The sequence below is a fragment of the Gopherus flavomarginatus genome, chromosome 10 (assembly GCF_025201925.1).
Source record: "Gopherus flavomarginatus isolate rGopFla2 chromosome 10, rGopFla2.mat.asm, whole genome shotgun sequence".
NCBI lineage: Eukaryota > Metazoa > Chordata > Testudines > Testudinidae > Gopherus > Gopherus flavomarginatus.
Genome location: NC_066626.1, coordinates 2,705,394 through 2,720,275, shown reverse-complemented (window position 1 = coordinate 2,720,275; position 14,882 = coordinate 2,705,394). Strand labels below are relative to the sequence as shown.

General features: G+C 41.2%; 1 protein-coding gene across 1 annotated transcript in view; it reads right to left on the bottom strand.

Annotated features, from left to right (window-relative positions):
- Nucleotides 1-14,882, bottom strand: part of TRAF3IP1 (TRAF3 interacting protein 1) — a 144,302-nt gene that overhangs the window by 128,500 nt on the left and 920 nt on the right. The window contains exons 2-3 of the mRNA XM_050969446.1: nt 8,140-8,208; nt 5,644-5,805 (exon numbers count right to left, since the gene is read on the bottom strand). Coding sequence (XP_050825403.1) covers nt 5,644-5,805; nt 8,140-8,208 — 231 coding nt within the window. The remainder of the gene's footprint in view (nt 1-5,643; nt 5,806-8,139; nt 8,209-14,882) is intronic.

The following is a 14,882-nucleotide window of genomic DNA, read 5'->3' as shown; positions in this document are numbered from 1 at the left end:
CAATTCATATATTGAGTAAATACAAACAGCGGATGAGTTTCCATACAGTTTGTCATATCCATGAATCAGTTTAAACTAAATGGAAGGATAAACAAGGGCCCTTGATTTCAAAAGGGCAAGCTAAAAAAAAATTAAGGAATTTAATTACAGAAGAGGACTACACTGACTAACCCAAAGATCTGAATGTAGAAGAGGCTTGGAATCACTTTAACTCAAAGTTGCAGGAACTATCTGGAGCTTGCCTCCTGAGCAAGGGCGGCGGAGGGGGGTGGGGGGGGGGAATCATAGGAAGGGTTGCAGATAGGGCTGTCAATTCATCGCAGTTAACTCACGTGATTAACTCAAAAAAATTAATCGTGATTAATTGCACTTATAACACTAGAATACCACTTAAAATGTATTAAATATTTTTGGATGTTTTTCTACATTTTCAATATTGATTTCAATGACAACACAGAATACAAAGTGCACAGTGCTCACTTTATATTATTTTTATTACAAATATATGCACTGTAAATACGATAAACAAAATAAATAGTATTTTTCAATTCACCTCATACAAGTACTGAAGTGCAATCTCTTTATCGTGAAAGTGTAACTTATACATGCAGATTTTTTTTTGGTTACATAACTGTACTCAAAAATAAAACAGCGTAAAACCTTAGAGCCTGCAAGGCCACTCAGTCCTACTTCATATTCTGCCAGTCACACAAGTTTGTTTACATTGTGGGAGATAATGCTGCCTGCTTCTTATTTACAGTGTCATCTGAAAGTGAGGACAGGCGTTCACATGGCACTTTTGTAGCCGGCACTGCAAGGTATTTACATGCCAAATATGCTAAACATTCATATGCCCCTTCCATCCTTCAGCCACCATTCCAGCGGACATGCTTCCATGCTGATCATGCTCATTAAAAAAAAATAATGCATCAATTAGATCTGTGACTGTACTCCTTGGGGGGAGAATTGTACGTCTCCTGCTCTGTTTTACCCACATTCTGCATATATTTCATGTTATAGCAGCCTCAGATGATGACCCAGCACATGTTCGTTTTCAAAACACCTTCACAACAGATTTGACAAAATGCAAAGAAGGTACCAATGTGAGATTTCTAAAAGTAACTACAGCACATAATCCAAGGTTTAAGAATCTGAAGTGCCATCCAAAATCTGAGAGGAACAGGGTGTGGAGCATGCTTTTAGAAATCTTAAAAGAGCAACACTCTGATGCAGAAACTACAGAACCAAAACATCAAAAAAGAAAATCAATCTTCTGCTGGTGACATCTGACTCTCATGATGAAAATGAACATGTGTCAGTCTGCACTGCTCTGGATCATTATCAAGCAGAACCCATCATCAGCATGGAAGTATGTCCTCTGGCATGGTGGTCGAAGCATGACGGGACATATGAATCTTTAGCTCATCTGGCACATAAATATCTTGTGATGCTGGTGCCATGTGAATCCCTATTCTCACTTTCAGGTGACATTATAAACAAGAAGCAAGCAGCATTGTCTCCAGCAAATTGTAACCAACCTTGTTTTTCTGAGTGATTGGCTGACCAAGAAGTAGGACTGAGTGGATTTGTAGACGCTGAAGTTCTCCATAGCATTCAAAAATAAAAGGTTTTTTAGTACATAATTCTACATTTGTAAATTCAACTTTCATGGTGAAGAGATTGCACTACAGTACGTGTATGAGGTGAATTGCAAAATTACAATTTTTTTGCTTTTTCCAGGTCAAATATTTGTAATAAAAAATAAAGTGAGCACTCTGCATTTTGTATTCTGTGTTGCAATTTAAATTAATATATTTGAAAATGTAGCAAGCATCCAAAAATATTTAAAATAAATGGTATTCTATTATTGTTTAATCACACGATTAATTGCAATTAATTTTTTTAATCACTTGACAGCCCTAGTTGCAGACCAAACTTAGGGCCAAGCATCTCAAACCGGTTATTAAGAGAGAGCAGACAGTCTGCCTGTGAGGAATAGATGGGATGGATCAGCAAGGAAAGATACCTCTTGGAAGTCAGAAAGTGTAGGGGGAAAATAAAAATTGCAAAAAGCCAAGCAGAGTTGGAACTTGCAAGGGAAATTAAAACCAACAGTAAAAGGTTCTTTAGCTATATAAAGAGAAAGAAAACAAGAACAAGGAAAGAAGAAGTGCGACTGCTAAGCACTGAGGATGGGGTGGAGATGACAGCTAATGTAGGAATGGCCGAACACCTAAATGAATACGTTGCCTCAGTTTTTGGTAAGAGCAATGAGGAGCTTGGGGACAGTGGCAGGATCGGTAATGGAAACAAGTATATGGAAGTACAAATCAGCATATCCGAGGTAGAAGTCAAATTTAAACATCTTAACAGGACCAAATCATGGGGGTCTGGATAATCTCCATTCAAGATTATTAAAGGAACTGGCACATTAAATTTCAAGCCCTATAGCAAGGATTTTTAATGAATCCATAAACGAGGGAGTCATACGCTATGACTGGAGAATTTCTAGTATAGTACCTATATTTAAGAAAGGGGGAAAAGGCAATCCGGGAAACTACAAACCATTAGTTTGACCTCAATTATATGCAAGATCTTAGAACAAATTTTGAAAGAGAAAGTAGTTAAGGGCATACAGGTAAGTGGTAATTGGGATAAAATACAACATGGTTTTACAAAAGGTTGACCATGCCAGACCAACCTGATCTCTTTCTTTGAGAAGATAAGCGATTCTCTAGACAAAGGAAATGCACTAGATCTAATCTACCTGAATTTCAGTAAGGCATTGATACAGTTCCACAGTAGAAATTAGTTAAATTAGAGAAGATGGGGATTAATACAGGAATCAAACTAGTTAAAAGGAAACTCTAACCAGTCATCCTGAAAGATGAACTGTCAGACTGGAAGGAGGTTACTAGTAGAGGTCCTCAGGGATTGGTCTTGGGACCAATCTTATTTCACATTTTTATTAACGACCTTGGCAAAAGTAGGAGTGTGCTAAGAAAATCTGCAGATGACACAAAGTTGGGAGGTATTGCCAATAGAGAAGAGGACTGGAATATCAGACAAGAATATCTGGAGGACCTTGAAAACTAGAGTAATAGAAATTTAATAGTAAAAGGTCATACGCTTAGGGACTAATGAGAATTTTTGCTATAAGCTGGGGATTTATCAGTTGGAAGCAATAGAAGAGGAGAATGACTAATATACCTCGGTCTATCACAGGATAACTATGAGCCGCCAATAAGATGCAGCTGTGAAAAAGGCTAATGCAATCCTAGGATGCACTTGGTGGGGTATTTCCAGTAGAGATAGGGAAGTGTTATTGCCATTACACAAGGCATTGGTGAGACCTCTTCTGGAATACTGTGTGCAATTCTGGTCTCTCTGTGACGTTATGAGTGTAATATAGTATCTCACTGAAAGCTGACAGGGCCAGAGAAAGTTAATTACCTCACAGACTGACCTGACCCATGGCCAAACTTTAGAGACTTGTTAGGAAAATATATAAATGAATAGAGCTTTGAAATGCAGGTCTGCATTGTTAGAGGTAGAAGGGTAGGTGTTTTCTCAGGTCTTGTGATGTAAGCAAACAAGTCTTGTCTATTGCTATAGCTTTAATTCAAAGATCAAAAAGGGAATATTAACATTTATGATGATGCTTGAGTGAAACAGTATTATTGTCTATATGTCTCTCTGAAGGTTGTGGTAACCTGTATCTGAACTGTTTAAATGGATAAATTACCCTGCGCTAATTGCCAGGATGTTTGGGAGAAGGAGAGTTAAGCCTATTGTTTTCTCAGGCCAAAAGGCTGCTGGAAATGTATAAGAACCCTGGGACACAATCCTTCTTCATCTCAAATCTGCTTTGGGTTACAACAGGGGGAAACGTTAAGCCACAAGGATTGAGATCCCCAGTCACTGACTGGAGCCACCCTGAATATGGACGTTGGACTATAACCTATGGACTATTTCTAAAAGGACTTTTGGCAACTACAGGCTCATCTCTATTATGCATCTGAACCTCAAGAATTGAATTCAAGTCTGTATGTCTATTAATCTTTTAACCAACACTCTCTCTTTTCTTTTTTAATAAATTTTAGCTTAGTTAATAAGAGTTGGCTATAAGCACGTATTCTGGGTAAGATCTAAGTTATAATTGAACCTGAGTGTGTGGCTGATCCTTTGGGATTGGAAGAACCTTTTATTTTACATGATGAGATAAGATTTTCAGTAATCATCATCATATGTTTGACAGGTGTGTCTGGATGGAAGCCTGAGGCTGAGTACTTTAAGGGAACTGCATTGTTTGGACTTCTGAGTAACTAGTAAGGTACTACAGAAGCTGTTTTGTGGTGGCTTGGTAAACCTAAGTATTGGAATATCCACCAGCTTTTGGGGTTTGTCTGCCCTCGTTTTGTTCATAGTTCACCCTAACTGAGTGACCTCTGCTGGCTCCCACAGGCAGCACCATCACACTCCCATGTTTAAGAAAGATGAATTCAAACTTGAACAGGTGCAGAGAAGGGCGACTAGGATGAGCCGAGGAATGGAAAACCTACCTTACGAGAGGAGACTTAAGGACCTTGGACTTGTTTACCCTAACCAAACGAAGGCTGAGGGGAGATATGATTGCTCTCTATAAATACATCAGAGGGATAAAAACCAGGGAGTGAGAGTAGTTAAGGGACAATTCTGAGATAAGAAAAAATGGATATAAACTGGATGCCAACAAGTTTAGGCTTGAAATTATACAAGATTTCTAACCATCAGAGGGGTGAAGTTCTGGAACAGCCTTCCCAGGGAAACAGTGGGAGGCAAAAAACAATTTGTTTCAAGACTGAGCTTGATAAGTTTATGGAGGGGGATGGTATGATGAGATTGCCTACAACGGCATGTGGCCCACCCACAACTATTAGCATTTATCTCCTACAGCCATAGACAAAATACTAGATAGGGAGGGCTCTGAGTTACAACAGATAATTCTTTCAGGAGTCTGGTTGGTGGGTCTCACCAACATGCTCAGGGGCTCTAACTGATCACCATATATGGGGTTGTGAATGAATTTTCTCCCAAGGAAGACTGGCAGAGACCCAGGTTTTTTTTCCCCTTCCTCTGCAGAATGGGTCACTGGCTGGTTTGAACTAGATAAATGGTGGATTCTCTGTATTTTTAAGTCTTTAAACCATGATTTGAGGATGTCAGTATTGCAGCCAGAAGTTATGGGTCTTTTACAGAAGTGAGTGGGTGAGGTTCCCTGGCCTGTGCCGTGCAGGAGGTCAGACTAGATCAGGGGTGGCCAAACTTACTGAACTTCCAACCCACATACAACAATCTTCAAAAGTTTGAGAGCTTGGAAGTGCCTGTTGGGGCTCAGGGCTTCAGCCCCATGGGAGGCACACACTGGGGCTTGGGGCCTCTGCCCTGCAGGGAAGGGGATCTTGGGGCCTCAGCCCTGTAGGAGGCACCTGTCCCACTCCTGCTGAAGCCCTGAGCCGTGGCACACACACCTCATGGGGCTGAAACCCTGGCAGGTGCCTTCCATGGGGCTGAATCACATATTGGTTATGTTTAAAAAGAGACACTCACAGGACTGAAAAGGTTAGGAACCATCCATGTAAACCACTGACAGTACAATCATACCTTATTGAGACAGCATTTTCCAATTGCTTGGAGAAACTCATTGGTTCTTTCAGGTTCATGTCCAGCTACAATACGTGCCGGCTTCACTGACAATGGCTCCCCTGTTACCATTATGACAACATCAATAGCCTTCTGGAGAAAGCTGATTTTGGCATCTTTATCCTGGGGGAAAAAATTAATGTTATACATTATTAAAAGTTTATTTAACCTCTGATTTGTAGTATATTTACAGAAACTTTCCTACATTAAATTATCCATTATTATTACAAAGCATTTTTGTTTTAGAAATAAGCATTTTGATAATGGATAGTTGTTGTAAACCAAAAGTAAAATATGACATTCCAATTTTTTTTACATTACAACCACTTTTTATGAGAGAAACAAGGTGTGTGAAGTAATATGTTTTATAGGACCAACTTCATTTGTTGGAAGGGAGACGCTTTTGAGCTTCACAGAGCTCTTCCTCGGGGCTGGAGAAGATGAACACCACCGCTAACAAAGTGGGGCAGATTGTTAAGCATACAAGGTTCACACATATTGTAGGAGATTTCTTAAAATGAAGAGGGCAGTTTAGCCTGGAGACTCTAGTAACCTTCTCCTGAGCTGAGGAAGCTCGAAAGCTTGTGCCTTCCACCAACAGAAGTTGGTCCAATAAAACATACTACCTCACCCATTTTGTCTCTTATCCTGGGACCAGCCCAGCTACAGCAACACTGCAAATCATTGTTCATCTCACATACACTCCCTGACTTTGTTTCTAGTACACACAGTGCAACCTACAGTGAGAGAATCTCTCTCTGACTTCAACTACAGTGCTACCTGACAAACAATGAACGCAAAAATGTGCCTTCTGACACACAATGAACATAAAATTGTGCCTTCTCCCTTAGTTTTCCTTAGATGCATTTAAATTCGTCATTTAAATGCCTTTAAAATCCAGGTGAGCATTTTTTTTCCAGTCTGTGAAGTACAATATTGAATAGATGAAGGGTTCTCAAATTGGGGGTCATGACACCTTGGGGTTGCGAGGTGATTCTGGGGGGGGGGGGGGGGGTCATGAGCTGTCAGCCTTGAGCCCACATTAAATTTTAATTAACCCCCTTGTTTTTAATTTGGAGGGAGGGGCGTGTCTCACTCAGAGACTTTCTGTGTGAAAGGGGTCACCAATACAGAAAGTTTGAGAACCACTGACTCTGTGGGCCTGATTCCCCATTGCCCTGCCCTTAGCGTAGTCAAGTCCACCAGTAGAAAACGAGCATATCATGCTCCTGTGGTAGAATTTTACACCCTCTTTGCACTAATGTAAATGACTGCACAATGTGCAGGGCAAAGGAGAATCAGCCCTTTGTCACTATTGCACCAATGTGGGGCATGATCCTGTTAGTACGTCTTTTGAATACCTAGTCCTGTGGGACTACCCATGCGAGTAAAATTCATAAAGTTACTTAAGTGTGATGCGGGTATTTAATTGCAGAAAGAATAGACTTAGGTAGGTTTTAATTTTTCAGTGAAAAGTTAGCTAAAGCTTAATGCCAGACCCCAAAATTTCTACTGCCATCACAAAATGGATATAAACTGGCCATCAGAAAGTTTAGACTTGAAATTAGATGAAGGTTTCTAACCATCAGAGGAGTGAAGTTCTGGAACAGCCTTCCAAGGGGAGTAGTGGGGGCAAAAGACATATCTGGCTTCAAGATTAAGCTTGATAAGCTTATGGAGGGGATGGTATAATGAGTTTGGTCTTTGACTATTAGCGGTAAATATGCCCAATGGCTTGTGATGGAATGTTAGATGGGGTGGAATCTGAGTTACTGCAGATAATTCTTTCCTGGGTGTCTGGCTGGTGAGTCTTACCCACATGCTCAGGGTGTAGCTGATTGCCATATTTGGGGTTGGGAAGAAATTTTCCTCCAGGTCAGACTGGCAGAGGCCCTGGAGGTTTTTTGCCTTCCTCTACAGTGTGGGGCACGGGTCACCTGCTGGAGGATTCTCTGCACCTTGAGGTATTTAAACCACGATTTGAGAACTTCAATAACTCAGACATAGGTTAGGGGTTTGTTACAGGAGTGGGTGGGTGAGATTCTGTGGCCTGCGTTGTGCAGGAGGTCAAACTAGATGATCATCATGGTCCCTTCTGACCTTAAAATCTATGATTCTCTGATTCTCTGTGCAGACATTGAGTTCTATTTTCCTGAGCTACATATTAAACAGATTAATTAAAAATATATAGATAAGTATCTTTCAAACAATTTTGTTTTGTATCTGTACAGTGCCTGGCACAGTGGAGTTTTGATCAGTGACTGGGCACTACCCACAGTACAAACATCACCACAATATTTTAAAAAAAGCAGCATTTGAGACTAGTTCTTGACATTAGCTTTAGAAGAGTGTAGGTTTGTCATAGTAAATAGAATTCAGTGACACATGAATAAGTCACAGTACCTGAAGGCAAGTTATAAAGAATTCCTATACGAAATAAAGAAATTTCATACCCACCTTAACATTATCAGATTTCATCTCAAAATCTGTGTAAAGCCCATTCATAAAACCAGTCACTCTAATTACCTTCAAAGCAAAAGAAACACAGTAAATTACTAAAAAATACTAGAAAGCTTTTGAAAAAAACCTTTTTTTATGAGCTTCCTGCAATCATCTGAAGAGTTACTATTTCACGCTGAATAATTCTGGGAGCAGTTTTAAAGATCTTCCCTATTGCAATGATCACTTCTTTAATGTGTTTCAATAAGCCATTTAAAACCTTGTCAATTATTACACCTCAGCAGTAGAGAAGATTCGTGCATCCATTTTTTTTTTTAATAGGAAATTAAGGTTCATGCACCCACAAGGCTCTATGCTTTAACTACAATCTTGATTTATTCTGTTACTGCCTAACTTGCTGGTGGCTCATTTCTTTATAGACATGCATAGACTATGAGTTCAGAGAATTCCAAATTTTCTGGTGAGTAATCCACTTTTCTTTCAAGAAAAGTAAAAAAGTATAAGCTCTTCCAGTTTGTAGACGTGCTTACCTCCTTTTATTAAATCTGTCAGAAAATAATATAGTAAATGTTCATTAGTAGCAACATATTGGTGCCTTTTGCTATGTTGCTCCTAAGCAGCTGTTACGGTTATGCAGAGTGCTGACAATTCACAGTAGGGAAATGTTCCCAGAAAAAAGTTGCTCATAAGTAAGGCTACGTTTTAGTCACACGAATTTTTAATAAAAGTCATGGACAGGTCACAGGCAGTAAACAAAAATTCACAGCCACTAACCTGTCCATGACTTGTATTATACACCCCTGACCAAATCTGGTGGGGAGGCAGCCCAGGGGGCGCCGGGGTGCTCAGAGCAGGGGATGGAAGCTGAAGGGAGCACCATGGATGCTTGGTGGGGAGCAGCACACGGCCCGGGACCCCTCTGATGCTGGGGTTGGGGTGCGGGGCTGGCAGGCTCCCTATCCAGCTCCTTGCAGCTCCCCAGAAGTGGTGACATGTCCTTCCCTCAGCTCCTACCTCCGTGTGCTGCCCACGCCCCAAGCGCTGACTGTGCAGCTCCCCCTGGCTGGGAACTGTGGCCAATGGGAGCTGCAGGGGCAGTGACTGCGGACAGAGGCAATGCGCGGAGCTAGGATCTGAGGGAGGGACATGTCGCCGCTTCTAGGAAGTCTCCCAAGGTAAGCGCCACCCAGAGCCCTCACTCCCTCCCCAACCCGATCCCACACACACTCAAACTTCTGCTGCTCCTGGGAAAGGGATAGGGAGGGGGAAGAGGACCCAAGACTGCCCCAGCAGCAGCTGGTGTGGCTGGTCCAGGGGCTGCCCAAGCTCCTCAGGCAGCCCATGGGCCAGCCGCACAGGCCACAGAATCCGTGACTTCCATGACAAACCCGCAGCCTTAGCAGCGGTTGCTCTTACAAGGTTTGCTGCAAACAAGCATCTCCTGTAGTACTAAAGATCACTGGCACTCTAAAGACCAAAAACACTTTCTACTTGGTATCAACTTTCATCGGCAGCTGTTACTATTAAAGGAACTGGCACATAAGAACATAAGAACAGCCGTACCAGGTCAGACCAAAGGTCCATCTAGCCCAGTATCTGTCTACCGACACTGGCCAATGCCAGGTGCCCCAGAGGGAGTGAAGGTAACAGGCAGTGATCAAGTGATCTCTCTCTTGCATCCATCTCCATCCTCTGATGAATAGAGGCTTGGGACACCATTCTTTACCCTTCCTGGCTAATAGCCATTTATGGACTTAGCCACCATGAATTTATCCAGTTCCCTTTTAAACATTGTTATAGTCCCAGCCTTCACAACCTCCTCAGGTAAGGAGTTCCAAAAGTTGACTGTGCGCTGCGTGAAGAACTTCCTTTTATTTGTTTAAAACCTGCTGAATATTAATTTCATTTGGTGACCCCTATTCTTGTATTACGGGAATAAGTAAATAACTTTTCCTTATCCACTTTCTCCACATCACTCATGATTTTACACACCTCTATCATATCCCCCCTTAGTCTCCTCTTTTCCAAGCTGAAGAGGCCTAGCCTCTTTAATCTTTCCTCATATGGGACCCTCTCCAAACCCCTAATCATTTTAGTTGCCCTTTTCTGAACCTTTTCTAGTGCTAGAATATCTTTTTTGAGGTGAGGAGACCACATCTGTACACAGTATTTGAGATGTGGGCGTACCATGGATTTATATAATGGCAATAATATATTCTCAATCTTATTCTCTATCCCCTTTTTAATGATTCCTAACATCCTGTTTGCTTTTTTGACCGCCTCTGCGCACTGCGTGGACATCTTCACAGAACTATCCACGATGACGCCAAGATCTTTTTCCTGATTAGTTGTGGCTAAATTAGCCCCCATCATATTGTATGTATAGTTGGGGTTATTTTTTCCAATGTGCATTACTTTACATTTATCCACATTAAATTTCTTTTGCCATTTTGTTGCCCAATCCCTTAGTTTTGTGAGATCTTTTTAAAGTTCTTCACAATCTGCTTTGGTCTTAACTATCTTGAGTAGTTTAGTACCATCTGCAAACTTTGCCACCTCACTGTTTACCCCTTTCTCCAGATCATTTATGAATAAATTGAATAGAATTGGTCCTAGGCCTGACCCTTGGGGAACACCATTAGTTACCCCTCTCCATTCTGAGAATTTACCATTAATTCCTACCCTTTGTTCCCTGTCTTTTAACCAGTTCTCAATCCATAAAAGGACCTTCCCTTTTATCCCATGACAGCTTAATTTAAGTAAGAGCCTTTGGTGAGGGACCTTGTCAAAGGCTTTCTGGAAATCTAAGTAAACTATGTCCACTGGATCCCCCTTGTCCACGTTTGCTGACCCCTTCAAAGAACTCTAATAGATTAGTAAGACACGATTTCCCTTTACAGAAACCATGTTGACTATTGCTCAACAGTTTATGTTTTTCTATGTGTCTGACAATTTAATTCTTAACTATTGTTTCGACTAATTTGCCCAGTACTGACGTTAGACATACCGGTCTGTAATTGCCGGGATCACCTCTAGAGCCCTTTTTAAATATTGGCATTACATTAGCTAACTTCCAGTCATTGGGTACTGAAGCCGATTTAAAGGACAGGTTACAAACCTTAGTTAATAGTTCTGCAACTTCACATTTGAGTTTTTTCAGAACTCTTGGGTGAATGCCATCTGGTCCCGGTGACTTGTTAATGTTGAGTTTATCAATTAATTCCAAAACCTCCTCTAGTGACACTTCAATCTGTGACAGTCCCTCAGATTTGTCACCTACAAAAGCCGGCTCAGGTTTGGGAATCTCCCTAACATCCTCAGCCATGAAGACTGAAGCAAAGAATCCATTTAGTTTCTCCGCAATGACTTTATTGCCTTTAAGTGCTCCTTTTGTATCTCGATCGTCAAGGGGCCCCACTGGTTGTTTAGCAGGCTTCCTGCTTCTGATGTACTTAAACATTTTGTTATTACTTTTGGAGTTTTTGGCTAGCCGTTCTTCAAACTCCTCTTTGGCTTTTCTTATTACAGTCTTGCACTGAAGCTGGCAGTGTTTGTGCTCCTTTCTATTTGTCTCACTAGGATTTGACTTCCACTTTTTAAAGGAAGTCTTTTTATCTCTCACTGCTTCTTTTACAATGTTGTTAAGCCAAGGTGGCTCTTTTTTAGTTCTTCTACTGTGTTTCTTAATTTGGGGTATACATTGAAGTTGGGCCTCTATTATGGTGTCTTTAAAAAGGGCCCATGCAACTTGCAGGGATTTCACTTTAGTCACTGTACCTTTTAACTTTTGTTTAACTAACTCCCTCATTTTTGTATAGTTCCCTCTTTTGAAATTAAATGCCACAGTGTTGGGCTGTTGAGGTGTTCTTCCCTCAACAGGGATGTTGAATGCTATTGTATTATGGTCACTATTTCCAAGCGGTCCTGTTATAGTTACCTCTTGGACCAGCTCCTGTGCTCTACTCAGGATTAAATCTAGAGCTGCCTCTTCCCTTGTGGGTTCCCGTACCAGCTGCTCCATGAAGCAGTCATTTAAAGTATCGAGAAATTTTATCTCTGCATTTCGTCCTGAAGTGAAATGTTCCCAGTCAATATGGGGATAATTGAAATCCCCCACTATTATTGGGTTCTTAATTTTGATAGTCTCTCTGATTTCCCTCAGCATTTCATCATCACTATTACTGTCCTGGTCAGGTGGTTGATAACAGATCCATAATGTTATATTTTTATTAGAGCATGAAATTTCTATCCATAGTGATTCTACAGAACATGTGGATTCGCTTAAGATTTTTACTTCATTTGAATCTACATTTTCTTTCACATATAGTGCCACTCCTCCCCCTGCACAACCTGTTCTGTCCTTCCGATATATTTTGTACCTCGGAATGATTGTGTCCCATTGATTGCTCAGTCCACTAGGCTTCTGTGATGCCTATTATATCAATATCCTCCTTTATCACAAGGCACTCTAGTTCACCCATCTTATTATATAGACTTCTAGCATTTGTGTACAAGCACTTTAAAAACTTGTCCCTATTTATTTGTCTGCCCTTTTCTGATGTGCCAGATTCTTTTTTTTATGACTGTTTATCATCTGATCCAGCCCTTACATTATCCTCTTCTGTCCTCTGTTCCTGACTATAACCTGGAGATTCCCTATCATCAGACTCTCCCCTAAGAGAAGTCTGTGTCTGATCCACACGCTCTTCTGCAGCAGTCAGCTTTCCCCCCTCTCCTAGTTTAAAAACTGCTCTACAACCTTTTTAATGTTTAGTGCCAGCAGTCTGGTTCCACTTTGGTTTAGGTGGAGCCCATCTCTCCTGTATAGGCTCATGAAATTGCAAGCCCATTAGCAAGAATTTTTAACGAATCAGTAAACTCAGGGGTTGTACCGCACAACTGGAGAATTGCTAACATAGTTCCTATTTTTAAGAAAGGGAAAAAAAAAGTGATCTAAGTAACTATAGGCCTGTTAGTTTGACATTTGTAGCATGCAAGGTCTTGGAAAAAATTCTGAAAGAGAAAGTAGTTAAGGACATTGAGGTCAATGGTAATTCGGACAAAATACAACATGGTTTTACAAAAGGTAGATCGTGCCAAACCAACCTGATCTCCTTCTTTGAGAAGGTAACAGATTTTTTAGACAACGGAAATGCAGTGGATCTAATTCACCTCGATTTCAGTAAGGCATTTGATACGGTTCCATATGGGGAGTTATCAGCTAAATCGGAAAAGATGAAAATTGAAAGGTGGATAAGGAACTGGTTAGGGGGAGACTACAACGAGTCATACTGAAAGGTGAACTGTCAGGAGGTTATTAGTAGAATTCCTCAGGGATTGGTTTTGGGACCAATCTTTTTATTACTGACCTTGGCACAAAAAGTGGGAATGTGCTAATAAAGTTTGCGGATGCCAAGCTGGGAGGTATTGCTAAAACAGAGGAGGACTGGGATGTCATACAGGAAGATCTGGATGACCTTGTAAACTGGAGTAACAGTAATAGGATGAAATTTAATAGTGAAAAGTGCAAGGTCATGCATTTAGGGATTAATAATAAGAATTTTGGTTATACATTGAGGACACATCAGTTGGAAGTAACAGAGGAGGAGGACAAGGACCTCAGAGTATTGGTTGATCACAGGATGACTATGAGCCACCAGTGTGATATGGCCGTTAAAGAAGTTGATGCATCAGGTGAGGTATTTCCAGTAAAGATAAGGAGGTGTTAGTATCGTTATACAAGGCACTGGTGAGACCTCATCTGGAATACTGTGTGCACTTCTGGTCTCTCATGGAGCCCCTCACAACCCCCCCGTTCTTCAAGGATGAATTCAAACTGGAACAGGTACAGAGAAAGGCTACTAGGATGATCCGACGAATGGAAAACCTGTCTTATGAAAGGAGACAAAGAACTTGGCTGTTGAGCCTAACCAAAAGAAGGCTGAGGGGAGATATGACTGCTCTTTATAAATATATCAGAGGGATAAATATCAGGGAGCGAGAGGAATTATTCAAGCTTAATACCAATGTGGACACAAGAACAAATGGATATAAACTGGACACTAGGAAATTTAGACTTGAAATTAGAGGAAGGTTTCTAATCATTAGAGGAGTGAAGTTCTGGAACAGTCTTCCAAGGGGAGTAAGGGGGTGCAAAAGACATAGCTGGCTTCAAGACTAAGCTTAATAAGTTTATGGAAGGGATGGTATGATGGGATAGCCTAATTTTGGCAATTAATTCATCTTTGATTATTAGCAGGTAAATATGCCCAGTTGTCTGTGATGGGATGTTAGATGGGGTGGGATCTGAGTTACTGCAGAGAATTCTTTCCTGGGTGCTGCCTAATGCGTCTTGCCCACACGCTCAGGGTTTAACTGATCACCATATTTGGGGTAGGGAAAGAATTTTCCTCCAAGGCAGATTGGCAGAGGCCCTGGAGGTTTTTCGACTTCCTCTGTAGCATGGGGCACGAGTCACTTGCTGGAGGATTCTCTGCACCCTGAGGTCTTTAAACCAAGATTTGAGGACTTCTATAACTCAGACATAGGTCAGGAGGTTGCTACAGGAGAGGGTGGGTGAGACTCTGTGGCCTGTATTGTGCAGGTGAGACTAGATAGTCCCTGCTGACCTTAAAGTCTATGAGTCTAATAAGTTTGATGAAGATGGGCAAAAGCTCTTGCCCTCACACATGAGAAAAGGGAGGCAAAGGCATGGCACAGATACTGACTGCAAGGAGGGA